Source organism: Cherax quadricarinatus, chromosome 11 (assembly GCF_038502225.1).
Source record: "Cherax quadricarinatus isolate ZL_2023a chromosome 11, ASM3850222v1, whole genome shotgun sequence".
Classification (NCBI taxonomy): domain Eukaryota; kingdom Metazoa; phylum Arthropoda; class Malacostraca; order Decapoda; family Parastacidae; genus Cherax; species Cherax quadricarinatus.
The window spans coordinates 55,386,287-55,404,224 of NC_091302.1; the positions used below are offsets into that span (position 1 = coordinate 55,386,287).

The window sequence follows — 17,938 nt, forward strand, 5'->3', positions numbered from 1 at the left end:
AGTGAAACAGAATGACTTCAAGAGTGTATGAGTCTGTAGTGGAAGGAAGGCAGGGTAGGAGTCGGCCTAGGAAAGGTTGGAGGGAGGGGGTAAAGGAGGTTTTGTGTGTGAGGGGCTTGGACTTCCAGCAGGCATGCGTGAGTGTGTTTGATAGGAGTGAATGGAGACAAATGGTTTTTAATACTTGATGTGCTGTTGGAGTGTGAGCAAAGTAACATTTATGAAGGGGTTCAGGGAAACCAGCAGGCCGGACTTGAGTCCTGGAGATGGGAAGTACAGTGCCTGCACTCTGAAGGAGGGGTGTTAATGTTACAGTTTAAAAACTGTAGTGTAAAGCACCCTTCTGGCAAGACAGTGATGGAGTGAATGATGGTGAAAGTTTTTCTTTTTTTGGCCACCCTGCCTTGGTGGGAATCGGCCGGTGTGTTAATAATAAAAAAAAAATAATAATGTGCGCCGTGAAGGTTCTCTGTACATTTTCTAGGTCAGCAATTTCACCTGCCTTGAAAGGTGCTGTTAGTGTGCAACAATATTCCAGCCTGGATAGAACAAGCGACCTGAAGTGTCATCATGGGCTTGGCATCCCCAGTTTTGAAGGTTCTCATTATCCATCCTGTCGTTTTTCTAGCAGATGCCGATTGATACAATATTATGGTCTTTGAAGGCGAGATGCTCCGACATGATCACTCCCAGGTCTTCGACGTTAGTTTTTTGCTCTATTTTTACTTTTATCCTTCTTTTTTAAGGATTAAAACATTTTGACTGGTGGTAATGAGCTTACATGAAACTTGTGTAAGCTTTAAACCCAAATAACCATTATCTTATTCATGATTTGAATTAAGGGTAAACCGCGAACGCAGGTCCTAAGTAATAAAAATCACACACGATTTAACCACTTCCGGGTTAAGTCAAAGTTAGTTAGTTAAAGATTAGCCGATATTCTCCCGGCCCGGGCCTTTTCCAAGTGGTGGCCCGGCCTTGGCTCCCTCTTTAGGGAGTGTCTGAGACCTAAGTCTCCCATGGGAGGAGGCACAAGTACCTCTTCATCTTTGGGACCAACTGTCCCCAGGCCTAGCCACAAGCTAGGCCTCTCTGGTCTGCCATCCCCGCCCCAAGAAGGCAAATGGGAATGACAGTCTTATGAGCTAAAGGCTCGGCCACCTACCCTACTCTAGAAGGGTTAGGCATGGTATCGATGTTAAGTCACATTATTATTATTAAATATTCGCCGGTATTCTCCCGGCCCGGGCCTTTTCCAAGTGGTGGCCCGGCCTTGGCTCCCTCTTTAGGGAGTGTCTGAGACCTAAGTCTCCCATGGGAGGAGGCACAAGTACCTCCTCATCTTCGGGACCAACTGTCCCCAGGCCTAGCCACAAGCTAGGCCTCTCTGGTCTGCCATCCCCACCCCAAGGGGGCTAATGGGAATGACAGTCTTGTGAGCTGTAAGCTCGGGCTCAGGCACCTACCCTACCCTAGAAGGGTTAGGCATGGTGTCGATGTTAAGTCACACGACGACTCAGACACTAACCGTCCATGACTGACAACCTGCCATCTTCTATAACACTTTTATGCAAGTTAATAAAATTTTAATCATTATTTTATAATTTAACTTAAACTAAATTAATAAGTAATTATTTGTGTTTATCTTGCAGCAACATAATAAATTATAGCATGATTTTTTTTTATTATTATTATTCGCCGGTACTCTCCCGGCCCGGGTCTTTTCCAAGTAGTGGTGGCCCGGCCTTGGCTCCCTATCTGGGGAGTGTCTCGAGACCGAAGTCTCCCATGGGAGGAGGCACAAGTACCTCCTCATCTCTGGGACCAACTGTCCCCAGGCCTAGCCACAAGCTAGGCCTCTCTGGTCTGCCATCCCCGCCCCAAGGGAGCAAATGGGAATGACAGTCTTATGAGCTAAAAGCTCGGACTCAGGCACCTGCCTTACCCTAGAAGGGTTAGGCATGGTGTCGATGTTACCTAAGCATTAAAAAACGTTTTTATTTATAATATCAAATTTCTCGAGGAAAAAAGTATAATGACGTTATATAATTTTGTTAGTTTATCCCAGATAAAATACATCATAATTCACCAGTATTGTATGAATAAAATAATATATTTTTTTTTTGTGGGCGGCCGGGAGTGCCGGCGAATAAAAAAAAATCACACGAGTGTTATTTATTATGTAAATTCATCATTATTAATTATGTTGTGCCATGGTGCTATTTACATTTTGATTAAATTGGGAAAAATATTTTATATATAGTATATATAGCCTCATCTAATATATCTGAAAAAAAATAGCCTAGAACTTAACTCTTAGACTAACTTAGGTTGAGTTACGTTATTAAGTTTAGGTACAAAAATTATTATTTGTCCGAATTATTATGACTGAAATTTAATTAATATTAGAGAGTTAACATAATAAATTATTATCTCATTTTGCCAAATATCGATTATACAATTTGTACAGCTAATTATTTTTTGCTGTAGAATTGGATAGGAATATCTTCATAGTTTTATTTAGGATCGACACCATGCCTAGCCCTTCTAGGGCTGAGTACATGATAATATATACCTGGAAGGTACTCGAGGGCTTGGTCCCAAATCTGCACACTGCCATAACAACATACTGGAGTGAGTAATATGGGAGGAAGTGTAAAATAAACCCAGTGAGGAGCAGGGGTGCGGTGGGGACAATAAGGGAACACTGTATCAAGAGGAAACTAGACAAGTATCTTCACCAGGTGCCAGATCAACCAGGCTGTGATGGATATGTGGGGCAGCGGGCCTCCAGCAGCAACAGCCTGGTTGACCAGGCAAGCACCAGACGAGCCTGGCCCATGGCCGGGCTCAGAGAGTAGATATACTCTCGAAATTCTTCAAAGGGTAGGTGCCTGAGCCCGAGCTTACAGCTCACAAGACTGTCATTCTCATTAGCCCCCCTTGAGGCGGGGATGGCAGACCAGAGAGGCCTAGCTTGTGGCTAGGCCTGGGGACAGTTGGTCCCCAAGATGAGGAGGTACTTGTACCTCCTCCCATGGAAGACTTAGGTCTCAGACGCTCCCTAAAGAGGGAGTCAAGGCCGGGCCACCACTTGGAAAAGGCCCGGGCCGGGAGAATACCGGCGAATCTTTAATAATAATAATAATAATAATAATAATAATAATAATAATAATAATAATAATAATAATAATAATAATAATGTTTTATTTAACTGGGTGGACCAGTGGAAGCCAAGGCCGGGTCACCACTATTGGAAAAGACCCGGGCCGGGAGAATACCGGTGAAAATAAAAAAAAAAAATTTTATTTGGAATATTAATAACAGAAAGACACACTACCGTGACTGGAACAATGTACAAATAACACGCACAAAGGAGAGGACAACTGACCACGACGTGTCAGTCCAACTTGAACCATTTAGTCACACCTGTAATAACCCGGAAGGTTAGTAACCCAGTACAATCCAAGGAAGCCACCCAGTATGGTTTTAAAACGTTCAATGGTGTCCTTATGCATCTCACAACAGTTGGCTAACACCCTGGTAAGAGAGACAAGATTTTTAACCCCGGAGGGTTAGTTACCAGGATAACTCAGGGAAGTCAATGCGCCACCATGGGACTGTCTTATTTCTATTGTGGTCCTCAATCTTGTCCCCAGGATGCGACCCACACCGGTCGACTAGCACCCAGGTACCTACTTGCTTGCTAGGTGAATGGGGCAGCAGGTGTAAGGAAACACGCCCAATTTTCATCCTTGCCGGTGATCAAACCACGAACACAACGTGTGAAGCGAGAACGTTGCCTACCAGGCCACGGGACACTTAACCTACTTACTGCTAGGTGGACAGGGGCAACAAACAGGTAATGAAGCTCTCCCAAATTACTACCTGCAAAATAAATGTTTTGTTTCCTTATAGATGCTGTTTTTAACGTAGGTTAGTCCAAACCAATGCAAGAAAATCCGAGAATATTTTTTATTCATCTTTATTTCTACAAGTACATGATACATCTGTTACATACCTAGCTGTATTATTGGCATACTCTACAGAAAGCCCCTAGTTATACTCGAAATTCAGATATGCAACACGTTTAATTTTTTCCATAGGTTATTAATTAACCTTATCTGCTCTAAAATTCAAGTAAAATGTGGAGTATCAAATTCACCAATACTTAAATTAATGTGAGAATCGTGAGAATGATGTACATAGCCTATGTTAGGTCCTTAATTGATTATGCTGCTCCCATGTTGATATTAGCTAGAGAAAGTTCCCTCCGACCCTTGGAGTTAATGCAAAATGAAGCTCTCAGGACTATTCTTGGCTGTCCCAGATCTACAAAAGTTCTTAACATGAGGAAGGAGCTTGGTATTTCTAGAATCAGTGATAGGATTGTTGAAATTAACACTGTACTCGGTATTAGAATGTTGAGAAACGAACCAGACACTGTCACAGTGAATCTTACCAAGTGTCTGGAGGTAAATACACACAGATCTAAATGGATTGTGAAAACGTGCAATTGCATTAAGTTTTATAACCTGCATGAACTGTATCACTGTAGGCAACAAGAGCATTTCACCCCTCCATGGAAGATGTGTTCATTTAATATCACATACCTACAAGTCCCTCCCAAGAAGCTCATTGCTAGTAATCCCTTCCTTAAATCTCTTGTTAGAGCAACTGCTCAAGAAGAAATTTTTCGCCTAGCTGGTAGTAATAAGTTATCACAAGTTATATACACTGATGGATCTAAACAGGAGTCTTCTGGCAGGGCTGCATCTGCTCTTGTTGCCACCTCCCTAGTTAAGAACGATAATAAATTTGTTGAGTTAGGCATAAGAATTAACAACTGGGCGTCTACACTGCAAACTGAATTGTTTGCAATCCTAATGGCGCTAAAGCTAACCTATGACACTGAGCTTGACTCTATCATCATTACTGATTCTATGTCATCATTGAAGGCTCTTGGCTCATATAATGACTCCAACAACATGCTCATTGGGGAAGCCAGGTATAGATACTCAAAAATTAGGGACAAAGGAATTAATGTACAATTGCTATGGATCCCATCACACATTGGATTACTCCTTCATGATAAAGTTGATATGTTAGCCAAGAAGAGTATCCAGAAGGAGAACGTAGAATATAACTTTGGTATAACTGTGTCTAGCATTAGGAATAATATTAGGAGAGAAGTAAATAATGAAGATGATTGTTATAGGAATGCAGTTAGAAGCCTGAGTAGATCTATAACCCACTATGATAACATGAATGTAGATAAGTATGTTTATGGAGCAACTTGCAATGTGAACAGACTGACTGATGTTGTAGTGGCCAGGCTTAGGCTTGGTTACAAGTACTTCTGGCAGTTTGGGAGACACACAGATGATGATCAAACTAAATGTAAATTATGTGATCAGGCATATGGTCACTCTCTTGAACACTATGTGCTTAATTGTCCACTTATTGAGGAATACAGAGACAGACAGTATAATAACCTATGTGACATGTCAAGATATCTTATTAATGAAAATAAGATACCAGATATACTAAGCAAATTTCCTAAATTTGCTTGTAACAGATAAGTGAACTATAGATATGTAGATATAAATCCATATGTATTCCTGTTAACCCTTTGGGGCCTAGTTCCTAGGCCTTTTGTGTATCCATATGCTCTCGCGCTACCGTCCACAGGATGGATATGGGGTGCACAATAAACTAGCCACTTCGGTGGCAAAATCTAAAATCAATACTTAAACCATTATAGCATAATAAATTCCTTTGTTTACACAGTTGAGTTTACAGAATAAGAGTTGTTATCCATATCTCATTTCAAAACCAAGGCCTATCCAAGGTAACACCCCCAGGATGCAACCCACAAGTTTGCTAGGTGAATAAGGGCAATATCTTTATTATGCACCCCATACCTATCCAATAGATATAAAGAAATATGTCCAATGTTTCCACCCGTGTCGGGGATTAAATAAGATAAGTTTTATTAAGGAAAATCTACAAATGGTTCTTCAAACAGTGGTATGAATTTGTACAGTTGCTCGGAGGGCACAGAGATTCTAAGGGCATAACCCAATAAAATTAAGCAACAGTTAGCTAAGAGTAGTAATGCCCAGTTCCTAGTACCACAATCTTTGGTAAATAATTATAATCACATCAAATGTATATTAAAAAAAAAAAATAGGCAGGTGTAGACTACTGAATTTCCCCTGCTAATGGAAAGCACATAGTTTGTGGCACCAAATTTGCTCTTCGTGTAAATGAGTCTGTTTCCCGGATTTCAGTAACTATAATATTAATTAAGTTACAGAATTTAAAGAAAAAATATAATTTGTGACAAGAGGATATAAATTATGCTTTTTTAGTATCCCAAGAAGCAATTAGTGACCCATACGAGTTTTGCGAGTTTATATATGTGTAATCATTATTGATCATTCCAGAGTGTCCTGGCACTGACTGTTCACTAGCGTTTATGTCTGGCGATTACCAGACAGAAGAGCCTCAACCACTCTTTTTGGGCGAGGTTAGAGGTGCAGGAGTGCCAGCTCCAATTCTCAGAGAGTAATGGAGCAGTGTGGGTAGAGCTCTATGCAGTTGTAACCTTTTCTGCCGGCCCTCATGGCTTCCAGGTTGCGGGAGAGAGGAGCTTCGTGTAGCAGGAAGGAGACGGCGAACCCGCTGATGTAGGTGACGAAGGAATCCAGCAGTCCTCGGCTCACCGCTTGCTGGTTACTTTCACACAGTAGCCGCTCTCCGCAGTCAGGGCTCTCATCTCTGTGGAGAAAGAAAGGGATTGGTGGAACTGATGGAGGGACTAGTGGTGGAAGAACTGGAGTGTAGAAATGGTTCAGAGAACCGACAAGTTGATAAATTAGACACATGTGCAACATTTGGGTATCTTTATTGAGGAAACGTTTCGCCACACAGTGGCTTCATCAGTCCTATACAAAGAAGAATGGTAAAGAACAGGAGTTTGAGGTAATCAGTCCCTCAGCCTTGAGTCGATGTAATCAGTCCATTAATAAAGATACTCAAGTGTTGCACATGTGTCTAATTTATCAAGAACTGCAGTTTATACCTAGAGAGGGTTTTGGGGGTCATTGCCCCCACGGTCTGGTCAGTGTGGTGATAGTGAACAAACTGGAATGTGGTGGTAGTGGAAAAACTGGAGTGGTGGTAATGGAAATACTCGAGTATGGTGGTAGTGGAAAAACTGGAGTGTGGTGATAGTGGAAAAACTGGAATGTGGTGGTAGTGGAAATACTGGAGTGTGGTGACGAAGGGACTAGTTAGTTAGTTTAATATGTTTATTATGCACCCCATACCCTAGCGAACAGATTTGTGAATTTGTGAACAGTGGGACTTGTGACAGGTTAGTGGTGGTGAAAAGACTGGTAATATTTGGTGAGAGTTGTGATGGTTGTAGTAATATGAGAGTTTGCATTATTGGACAGGAGTATTATGGGTGATGATGGACAGGTAGTGTAGTGCTAGAGGGACCGGTGTTATGATGGGGAGTATTAGACAGGAGTAGCTCATAGTGACAGTGTAGGAACTGATGATGGTATCTCTGATGATAATCTAGACCGGATTTAACACTTTTTACTCATCTATATATATTTTTCTTAATATCCGTTAATGGCTACGGGGATCATCACTATTGCGGCCGGTCTCAGATCAGGGCTCCTAAATTGGAAAAAAAAAATCACAGATATAAGGAATATTAGGAACCCCACACATGAAAGTAAAGACGTGTGTATACTTAATATAGGGGAAAAATTGGAAGATTTACTTGCTATCTTATAAGCTCATGAGTCAAAAAAAAAAAATCAGCAATCCTGCCTGAGTGTAAAACATTAAGCAGGTTTCTTTAATAATAATAGAGGAATAATGGCGATGTTATTCTTAGTATGAGAGAATCAGGAATATTTTCTTGGCTTTGTACCTTAGTATGGCTAGTCACTCCTGCACAATACGTCATAGACCCGGGCCAGAAGAGTACTGGTGAATCAAGAACAAACAACAAACATATATCATGTATTTTTAAGCATATGATCTCCACGCAATGCACTTAAAACGGAAGTTAAGAACATAACCACTCTGTTGATAAATTAGACACATGTTGCACATGTCTAATTTATCAACATGTCGGTTCTCTGAACCATTCATCTACATAACCACTCTACAGAAAGTTGTGACGAAAATAGTTAAATATGTGAATTTATTGGCAATTTCTCTTTAAAATGAGAAGTTTTTAATGTAAGGCAATATTTAAACATGTGCAAAAGAGGATTTATACACCGACAGGTGTATATCTTTCAGTGTGTATACCCAAGTATATTATAATCCCTTGTCAGAGATTATTCTTGAGTGTTAGTGTACAGAGTGTAAACAGCCATTTACAGATGTATCCAAAGAGGAGAGGGTCACCTTATTGACTAATACGTCCAGTTTAAGAGAAGTAAAAAAAGGGAATAAGGAAAGTAAAAATAAAAGAATATGTAATTAAGGTTGTGAGGGAATCAAAAAGAACGACTCTTGCAAGGTATTCAAAAACAACAACTCAGAAGGTTACTTTCAGGTATAGAGGCATAATATTAAGAAAAATATGAGCCGACTCATATAACTCAGGTTAACTTACCATTAGTGACAAAAAAAAATGTGTACCATTTTTAATACTTATTTCCTTCTTTTTTTTACACAAAAGGATACAAATAAAATCCCGGAGATTAGTAATTATACAGGTCATTATGAGAATAAATTAGGCAAAAATCAGTCACTAGCGACGTGGTCCTCTGGCAACTTGATACACTGAAACCAAACAAGTCACGTGACCCTGACGAACTATTTTCAAAGGGTCCTAGAGGAATACAAAGAGGAACTTAGCAAACCATTAGTGAGTTTCTTCAACAGCTCGATTGCTAGCGCACTCAGCCCATACACTGAGATCCAGGGTTCGATTCCCGGTACAGATGGAAACATTAGGACGTGTTTCCTTAAGACACCTGCAGTCCTTGTTTACTTATCAGTAAAATATGCACGTGGATGTTAGTCGATTGGTGTGTCGTATCCTGGGGACAAAATTGACCTAATTTGCCCGAAATGCTCTGCATAACAAGAAGCTTTCTGTATAGTAATATGTCATTGATGTGAGCTAGGCCTGTATACCTTGTACGTGTACTTGTAAAAATAAAGATAATTATTATTATTATTACAAACAGGTATCGTACCAGATTAGTGGAAAGTGGCAAATGTGATACCCATTTACAAGCTTCAAATTATAGACCAATCAACCTATCCTCAACTGTGGGAAAATTGATGGAATCAATAACAAAAGAATGGAGGTACATTGCAGCAGGCCTACTAGCCCATACTAGACAGGCTCTTCTCAAAATCGACTACCCCCCGCCCACCAATGAATGTAATTAAAAGCCGCCTTAAAATATATAATTTGATCACCAAATTTCAACATGGTGCTACCATGTTGAAATTCAGTGGACTTGACTAGCTTGGCCCACTAGACCTAGTGAAGTGTTCCTTCATTATGTGAATTGCGCTTCAATGACCCACGTCATTACCGGATGGTAACGACTAACTACTAACCTGTAGAGATAAATGGTGATCGTATTCAAGACGATCTCAGCCAGATTATTGAGGTTGTCACCGAAGAGCCCCAAGCCAGGCAGAATAGCGACCCTGGCCTGGGCAGTGTCACCGTCACCTCCCATCTTCATCATACCGGTGCTCCCAAACATGGAGTCTCTCAGCACGTCGAAGAGTTTCACTCCGAAGGCGAGGAAGGCAATCGACGTGATGGACTGACTGCTAGAAGGTAACCTGGAGAATTGAGCAGTGTAAGTAGCTAATCGCTGCAACAAAACTACTAATAGAAAGGGAGGGATATAATTTATTTATGAATAATACTGTATGTCATCAATAAAGTCTTACAATTATAGAGGGTTACACATTGTGTCTCTTTCACAAAAAATAGCATGAATTACAAACAACTTTGGATTTGTCTTATATGATGATTTATGCATCTTCTTGCTTCACTTCTGCTACTTTTGACCAAACTAACCCTCCACCGCGCATATACCCAGGTACCCAAGGGTAGTAGTGTATCTATATGCAGAAAACCACTATGAGAAACAATGAAAAGGAAATTAGATTTTATACTCTATATAAAAGAATTTTCAACTACAAGAAAACAGTGCAAAATAAAACGTTAAAATTACAGGTTAGGTTAGGTTAGGTTTGTCAGGAAACAGGACGTTGGAGTTTTTGGTCATCTGACCGAGGCCTTCCCCTGGCTGACATCGTTGTTTACTAAAACAAGAAGATTGAGGTAGTGAGGGCTGGTCACTTCGGTTTTATTCCGAAGTAATATTACTCTACTCACTGCTTGGCTTCCTTCATGATCCTCTGCACGAGTCTGTCTCTGATGGCGCGCATCTTGTCTCCTGGTGATTTCAGTTCCAGGAACCTCTTAGTGGACGCTCCAGCCCCGCCGACCTGCCATGACGACCTGCAAAATTGTGTGATGCCTTCCTGCGTCAGGTGCGTCATTTTATCATCACTAACCAAGTATAAAGCTGTCACCGTAACTATTATAGTGTGTTGGAACGTCCATCACTTAACTATATATACTGTGTCAGAGCTAGGATTATATGCTAATATTAACATCATCGGTTATCCAATACATCAGTGACCACTTATTTAATCACTGTATCCTTAAGACATCTGCTCTCCCTGTTCACCTAGCAGTAAATAGGTACCTGGGTGTTAGCCGACTGGTATGGGCCGCATCCTGAGGACAAAATTAACCTAATTTGTCCGAAATGTTTTGCATAACCAGGGGCTTTCTGTGTAGTATGTCATAGATGTCAGCTAGGTCTGTATATGTATTCGTTGTTGTTCTAGATTCGCCCATACTCTCCCTGCCCCGCACTTGTAAAAAAATATTTATTATTATTATTATTATTAATGGGCTACCTACATTATAAGTTATAACTATAATCTGCTGTGAAATTAGACTCCCATAGTATATGTTGATAATGCACCATCATCTTTACCTTTGTAACTTGCCATGATTGTGACCAGATCTACCTGGAGTTCATTACCTTTGTAACTAGTTCAGCTATCATAACTTCGGAGTCCAGTCCCTGGACCCATTATGTACCTCTGTAATCTTTTGACTACCGCCCACAGGATGGGTATGGGGTGCATAATAAACATATTAAACTAAAAACTAACTATAAACAAATATTAATGTCACAAACGAATCCACATGGATGAACTAAAACCCAGGTGCAACAAACGAGAAAAAGCATCAGTTAAGACAGAGAGAGGATTCCTTGAGCTTCCCCAGCACTCGGGTTGCAGCCCAAAGCTGGGCAGTGGCTCCAAAAGGATCCTGTAGTGCTTTCTGTCTTTCCACTTCATGACAGTTGCTGCTACGTAGCTGCCACACTCTTCGAGCCCCATGGGGCGGGGTAAGTGGCAGTCCAAGATCCTAGCTTCTCCCTACGAGCCCCGTGAGGACGGGGAATGTGGCTAGGATTAAGGACAAATGGTCCCAAGAGATGAAGTGGTACAAACATCTCTTCCCACGGAAAACATTATGAATGTCAAGACTCCTCCAGTGTGGAGCCAAGACCGGGTCACCAACTGGTAAAGACCCGTGCAGCGTGATACTGCGAATCTTTACCAATAACCAACCTACTAAAACCCACATGGATCTACTAAACCTCACATGAATCTACTGTAACCCAAATGGATCTATTATCTACATGGATCAAGTAAAACCCAAATGGATCAAATAAAATATATGAGTACCTATACATCTATACCTGCTACTGAGGCCAAAATATACACTCTTATATTTTGCTTTATTTTATTCATGCGGAGTCGTTGATGCCATTGACAAATGTTTATTACAATTTTTGTGGCCATATGTCTTTTACTCATTATAGTCATACCAACATTGTTAAAAAAGTAAGTAATGTTAACGATATTGCCACTGCTGGTACTTATCAGTACCTCTACTGCTAAAACTATTGTTATCATCACCGGTATTTCTGCTAGTGCTACTTACTGCTACTGTTATCAGTGTTGCCGTCATTACTATAATGCTGCAATGGTTCACTACAAACACGACAGCATCCACTCCTATTTTCTCAGTGTAAAAGCACTGATGGGCACTTACCACACCTGGGTAACATGGTCCGGCAGACTTTCACGCATTAGCATCTCTGGTCGTCCTGACAGCTTCGACAGCTTAGCCTGGGTCAACCAAGTACTTTATTTACCTTTAATCTGTACAATATTTTAAGTGCTATATATATGCAAATTGCATTTTAATTCCTGCCGTTAAACTGCATTGTGTTTACCTGCAGAGCTCTGAGCCTCTCTCCAGCCTCGGGCAGCGTCTTGGCTACACCTCCACCTTCACTCACCATCATGCCTACACACACCCATGTTGCCCATGCCAAAATCAAATATGTCACGCGCATCCTGTAGGGAAGAATGTAATTTCTCAAGTCAACTGATGTGAAGTGATATATTTTCAACACTAAAGGTGACACGGACTGAAAAGTTACTTTATAATTCATCATCGGATGGTTTTTATATTTAATAAGTAGAAGTAACTAAGTAGGTAAGTAAAGTAGTACAATATAAGATACATATATGTATTACATACACACACACACACGACCTTTGAAGAGGCGAGGCCAAGAGCTGTGAATCGACCACTGTATTCACAATTTGATGAATACAATTAGGTGAGTATATACACACTGTATATAAGAGGAAGATAAGTCTTAGAAATACAGTGTGTTGTAAGCACAAGCGTTTTTATGATGGTGTATGTGCACTGGTGTGCATGGGTGGATTCACACAGACACATGTTAGTATGGGTGAGTGCACACACTCCTCATGTAAGAAAGATTAATTTATTCACCAGGAGAAATGAGAAAATATCTCCTGATGCTAGTCTCAGTCACATAATCCGTTCACCGGAGCTTTTGATCTTTTGACCGAGGCCTTCCGCTGGCTTACCGGTCCACTCTGTTAAAAATTAATTTGTTACATTAAATGTTGTGTATATGTGTATGTGACGTCCTTTTCCCCGGTAGTGCACTTCACGCCTACACTCAATCTTCCCATCACACGATCAGCTTAGCACACTGACATGAACTTAGAATCCTCATGCTGTTAGTCTCGCCATCTAATTATATTTACACTCTACATCTTATCGTTTTCTTTTTTTGTTAAAACAGCTACCAGCAAATTACAAATGATAATTCCTGGTAAACAACGATTGACTTTTAATCGATATGGCGTTCAGTAGACTCCTCCTGCAGGGAACCATCCTTAAAATATGTGGTTGCAGGGGTCGATTCACAACTCCTGGCCCCGCCTCTTCGCTGGTCGCTACTAGATCCACTCTTCCTGTTCTCAGAGCCTTGTCGTACCTCTCCTTAAAGCTATACATGGATCCAGCCTCCACTACATCACTCCCCAGACTGTTCCACTTTTTGACAACTCTGGTGCTGAAGAAATACTTCATAACATCCCTGACTCAACTGGGTTTTCAGCTTCCAGGTGTGGCCCCTTATTCCTGTGTCCCATTTTAGAGATATTCGGTCCCTATCCACATTGACAATCCCTCTCAGTATTTTATACGTCGTTATCATGTACCCCCCCTATCCTCCCTTCCCTCCAATGTCTGCAGGTTGAGTTCCCTTAACCTCTCCTTATAAGACATACTCCTTAGCTCCGGGACTAGTCTTCTCCAATAAATTCGCCCTTCGGAGCAAAATCAAATAAATCTTTGACATAACTTTTCTTAGAATAGTCACAAGTACTTATCTAACGTCATCTTCCTCAAACAAAAACAATTAATATTTATCCATGTGTAATAATATAAAAATGCGTCTTACCTCTCTAAAGCACTGTCTTGGGAAGGAACTTCGAGAAGTACCAGACAGTAATGAAGGTGCAGCTAGACTGAGCCCCTCAGGTTGGTCCACACGGGCCAGAACACACGCCCATCTTGCCTCTCATAGGATGAACAACGAACACTTTGCCTTTATAATCTTTCTCAATAACACAAACAGTAATGTTCCAATGTAGCATTACCAGGGTTGACCTTTGATAACGTTAAGTGAATCTGATTTTAAATAAAATCATCGTGGTTTTGCTCTCAAGCAGCACTGAGCTTCATTACTGTTGCTACTAGAGGAAACAATAAAAATCCGCTATTTTCCTCTGGTTGTGAGCGCCGTTACTTGAGTAAGTTACACCAACACCGCCATCACACCAGACTCCACTATATAATGTGTATTTTGTGCTCTGGTGGCTGTGTGGAACCTTGAACAAGGTGAACCAGTAAATAATTTTTTTTATCACCAATTTTGTTTTTAAATTTCATGAGAAAATAATTAATAGAACTCACGGGAATGTGGTGGTGACTTTCCCAAGATTTTTCCACAAATTCTAATCAAGTATGGTGGTAACAACGTGATAAATATCTTTGTTTAATTACATTGGACAGTTTAGCATGATGAATAATGTATATGATGGTTTGAAAAAAATTTGTATACTTTATATGATCAGATTTTAATAGAATAACAATTATTTCTTTCAAGACGCTTAAATAAATTTCGTATACACACTCACACACACACACACACACACACACACACACGCATATATATATATATATATATATATATATATATATATATATATATATATATATATATATATATATATATATATATATATATATATATATATACATATATATGTCGTGCCGAATAGGCAGAACTTGCGATCTTGGCTTAAATAGCAACGTTCATCTTGCCATATAGGACAAGTAAAAATTTGTGTATGCATTAATTTTGCCAAAATCATTCTGAATCTAACAAAAAAAATATTTTTCACTGTGTTTGCTTAGTATTAAATTATTGTAAACAAATCTAAAATATATATAGTTGGGTTAGGCTAAAATAAATTGTTCTTGTTATAATAAGGTTAGGTAAGTTTTCTAAGATTCTTTTGGTGCAAAAGTAAATTTTTTTACACTACCATTAATGAAAAAAATATATCTTTAAACGTATAAGAGAAAATTTTAGAAAGGACTTAATTTTAAATGAGTTCTTGCTAATTGACCAGTTTTACATATTCGGCACGACATATATATATTATATATATATATATATATATATATATATATATATATATATATATATATATATATATATATATATATCAGTTCCTGATCAGCCGGGCTGTGGCTCGTACGTTGGTTTGCGTGCAGCCAGCAGCAACAGCCTGGTTGATCAGGCGCTGATCCACCAGGAGGCCTGGTCACGGACCGGGCCGCGGGGGCGTTGACCCCCGAAACTCTCTCCAGGTAAACTCCAGGTATATATATATATATATATATATATATATATATATATATATACGCGTGTGTGTGTATGAGAAAGAGAAAGAGTTGTAACATGGGTATAGCAAAAGCAGCAGAAGAGGAGCAACAGCAGCAGCAACAACAGGAGGAGCAACAGGAAGATGAGCAACAACAGGAGGAGTAACAACGACAACAAGAAGAGGAGCATCAACAACAGGAGGAGTAACAGCGACAACAGGAAGAGGCACAACAGCAGTTAGAAGTCATTGCTACCAGCAGGTAACGGACTAACTCATCCATCACTGGTCCGCGTAGCTACAGCTTCCTAATACATCTAAATTTATCTAATAACCAATGTTTTATTAATGGTAAACTTTATTCTCCACGTTTTTATTTAACATACAGCGCCCTTCTTAGTTCCACCATATTCAGAGCACTTAGTTAGGGAGGTTCATTGATTTTAAAGCCTATTGACAACACGAGGCACATTATTCCACTTTATTTACTCAAAATTAAATATAAATCATACATTAATTTATGTTTTATTTTCATATATGAACTGGTAGATTTTTACAAAGGGCTTTTGGACGAACTATTACCAATATATCTTGAATAATTAGTAACAGTAGCGGTGGCAGTAATAAGAGCAACTATAGAGGTGGATGATGCAGTGGCTGTCTACCCTTAACTGTTGAATCCTACCAGTATACCCTTACTGTTGATTCCTACCAGTATACCCTTACTGTTGATTCCTACCAGTATACCCTTACTGTTGATTCCTACCAGTATACCCTTACTGTTGATTCCTACCAGTATACCCTTACTGTTGATTCCTACCAGTATACCCTTAACTGTTGAATCCTACCAGTATACCCTTACTGTTGATTCCTACCAGTATACCCTTACTGTTGATTCCTACCAGTATACCCTTACTGTTGATTCCTACCAGTATACCCTTACTGTTGATTCCTACCAGTGTACCTTTACTGTTGATTCCTACCAGTATACCCTTAACTGTTGAATCCTACCAGTATACCCTTACTGTTAATTCCTACCAGTATACCCTTACTGTTGATTCCTACCAGTATACTCTTACTGTTGATTCCTACCAGTATACCCTTAACTGTTGAATCCTACCAGTTTACCCTTACTGTTAATTCCTACCAGTATACCCTTACTGTTGATTCCTACCAGTATACTCTTACTGTTGATTCCTACCAGTATACCCTTACTGTTTATTCCTACCAGTATACTCTTACTGTTGATTCCTTCCATTATACTCTTACTGTTGATTCCTACCAGTATACTCTTACTGTTGATTCCTACCAGTATACTCTTACTGTTGATTCCTACCAGTATACCCTTAACTGTTGAATCCTACCAGTATACCCTTACTGTTGATTCCTACCAGTATACCCTTACTGTTGATTCCTACCAGTATACCCTTACTGTTGATTCCTACCAGTATACCCTTACTGTTGATTCCTAACAGTATACCCTTACTGTTGATTCCTACCAGTGTACCTTTACTGTTGATTCCTACCAGTGTACCCTTACTGTTGATTCCTACCAGTATACCCTTACTGTTGATTCCTACCAGTGTACCCTTACTGTTGAATCCTAGCAGTATTTTCTTACCGTTGATTCCTACCAGTATACCCTTACCGTTGATTCCTACCAGTATACCCTTACCGTTGATTCCTACCAGTATACCCTTACTGTTGATTCCTACCAGTATATCCTTACTGTTGATTCCTACCAGTATACTCTTACTGTTGATTCCTACCAGTGTACCCTTACTGTTGATTCCTACCAGTATACTCTTACTGTTGATTCCTACCAGTATACCCTTACTGTTGATTCCTACCAGTATACCCTTACTGTTGATTCCTACCAGTATACCCTTACTGTTGATTCCTACCAGTATACTCTTACTGTTGATTCCTACCAGTATACTCTTACTGTTGATTCCTACCAGTATACTCTTACTGTTGATTCCTACCAGTATACCCTTACTGTTGATTCCTACCAGTATACTCTTACTGTTGATTCCTACCAGTATACCCTTACTGTTGATTCCTACCAGTATACTCTTACTGTTGATTCCTTCCAGTATACTCTTACTGTTGATTCCTACCAGTATACTCTTACTGTTGATTCCTACCAGTATACCCTTACTGTTGATTCCTACCAGTATACCCTTACTGTTGATTCCTACCAGTATACCCTTACTGTTGATTCCTACCAATATACCCTTACCGTTGATTCCTTCCAGTATACTCTTACTGTTGATTCCTACCAGTATACTCTTACTGTTGATTCCTACCAGTATACCTTTACTGTTGATTCCTACCAGTATACCCTTACCGTTGATTCCTACCAGTATACCCTTACTGTTGATTCCTACCAGTATACCTTTACTATTGATTCCTACCAGTATACCCTTACCGTTGATTCCTACCAGTATACCCTTACTGTTGATTCCTACTAGTATACCTTTATTATTGATTC

General features: G+C 39.9%; 1 protein-coding gene across 1 annotated transcript; it reads right to left on the reverse strand.

Annotated features, from left to right (window-relative positions):
• Positions 1 to 3,969: 3,969 nt before the first annotated feature.
• Positions 3,970 to 14,341, reverse strand: LOC128687581 (uncharacterized). Its single transcript, XM_053775099.2, has 6 exons — positions 13,953 to 14,341; positions 12,399 to 12,522; positions 12,215 to 12,291; positions 10,409 to 10,534; positions 9,613 to 9,846; positions 3,970 to 6,783 (listed from the first exon to the last, which is right to left on the reverse strand). Exons 2-6 carry the CDS (start codon positions 12,519 to 12,521, stop codon positions 6,564 to 6,566), a joined length of 780 nt encoding a protein of 259 aa, XP_053631074.1. The 5' UTR covers position 12,522; positions 13,953 to 14,341; the 3' UTR covers positions 3,970 to 6,563.
• Between the last annotated feature and the right edge of the window lie 3,597 nt (positions 14,342 to 17,938).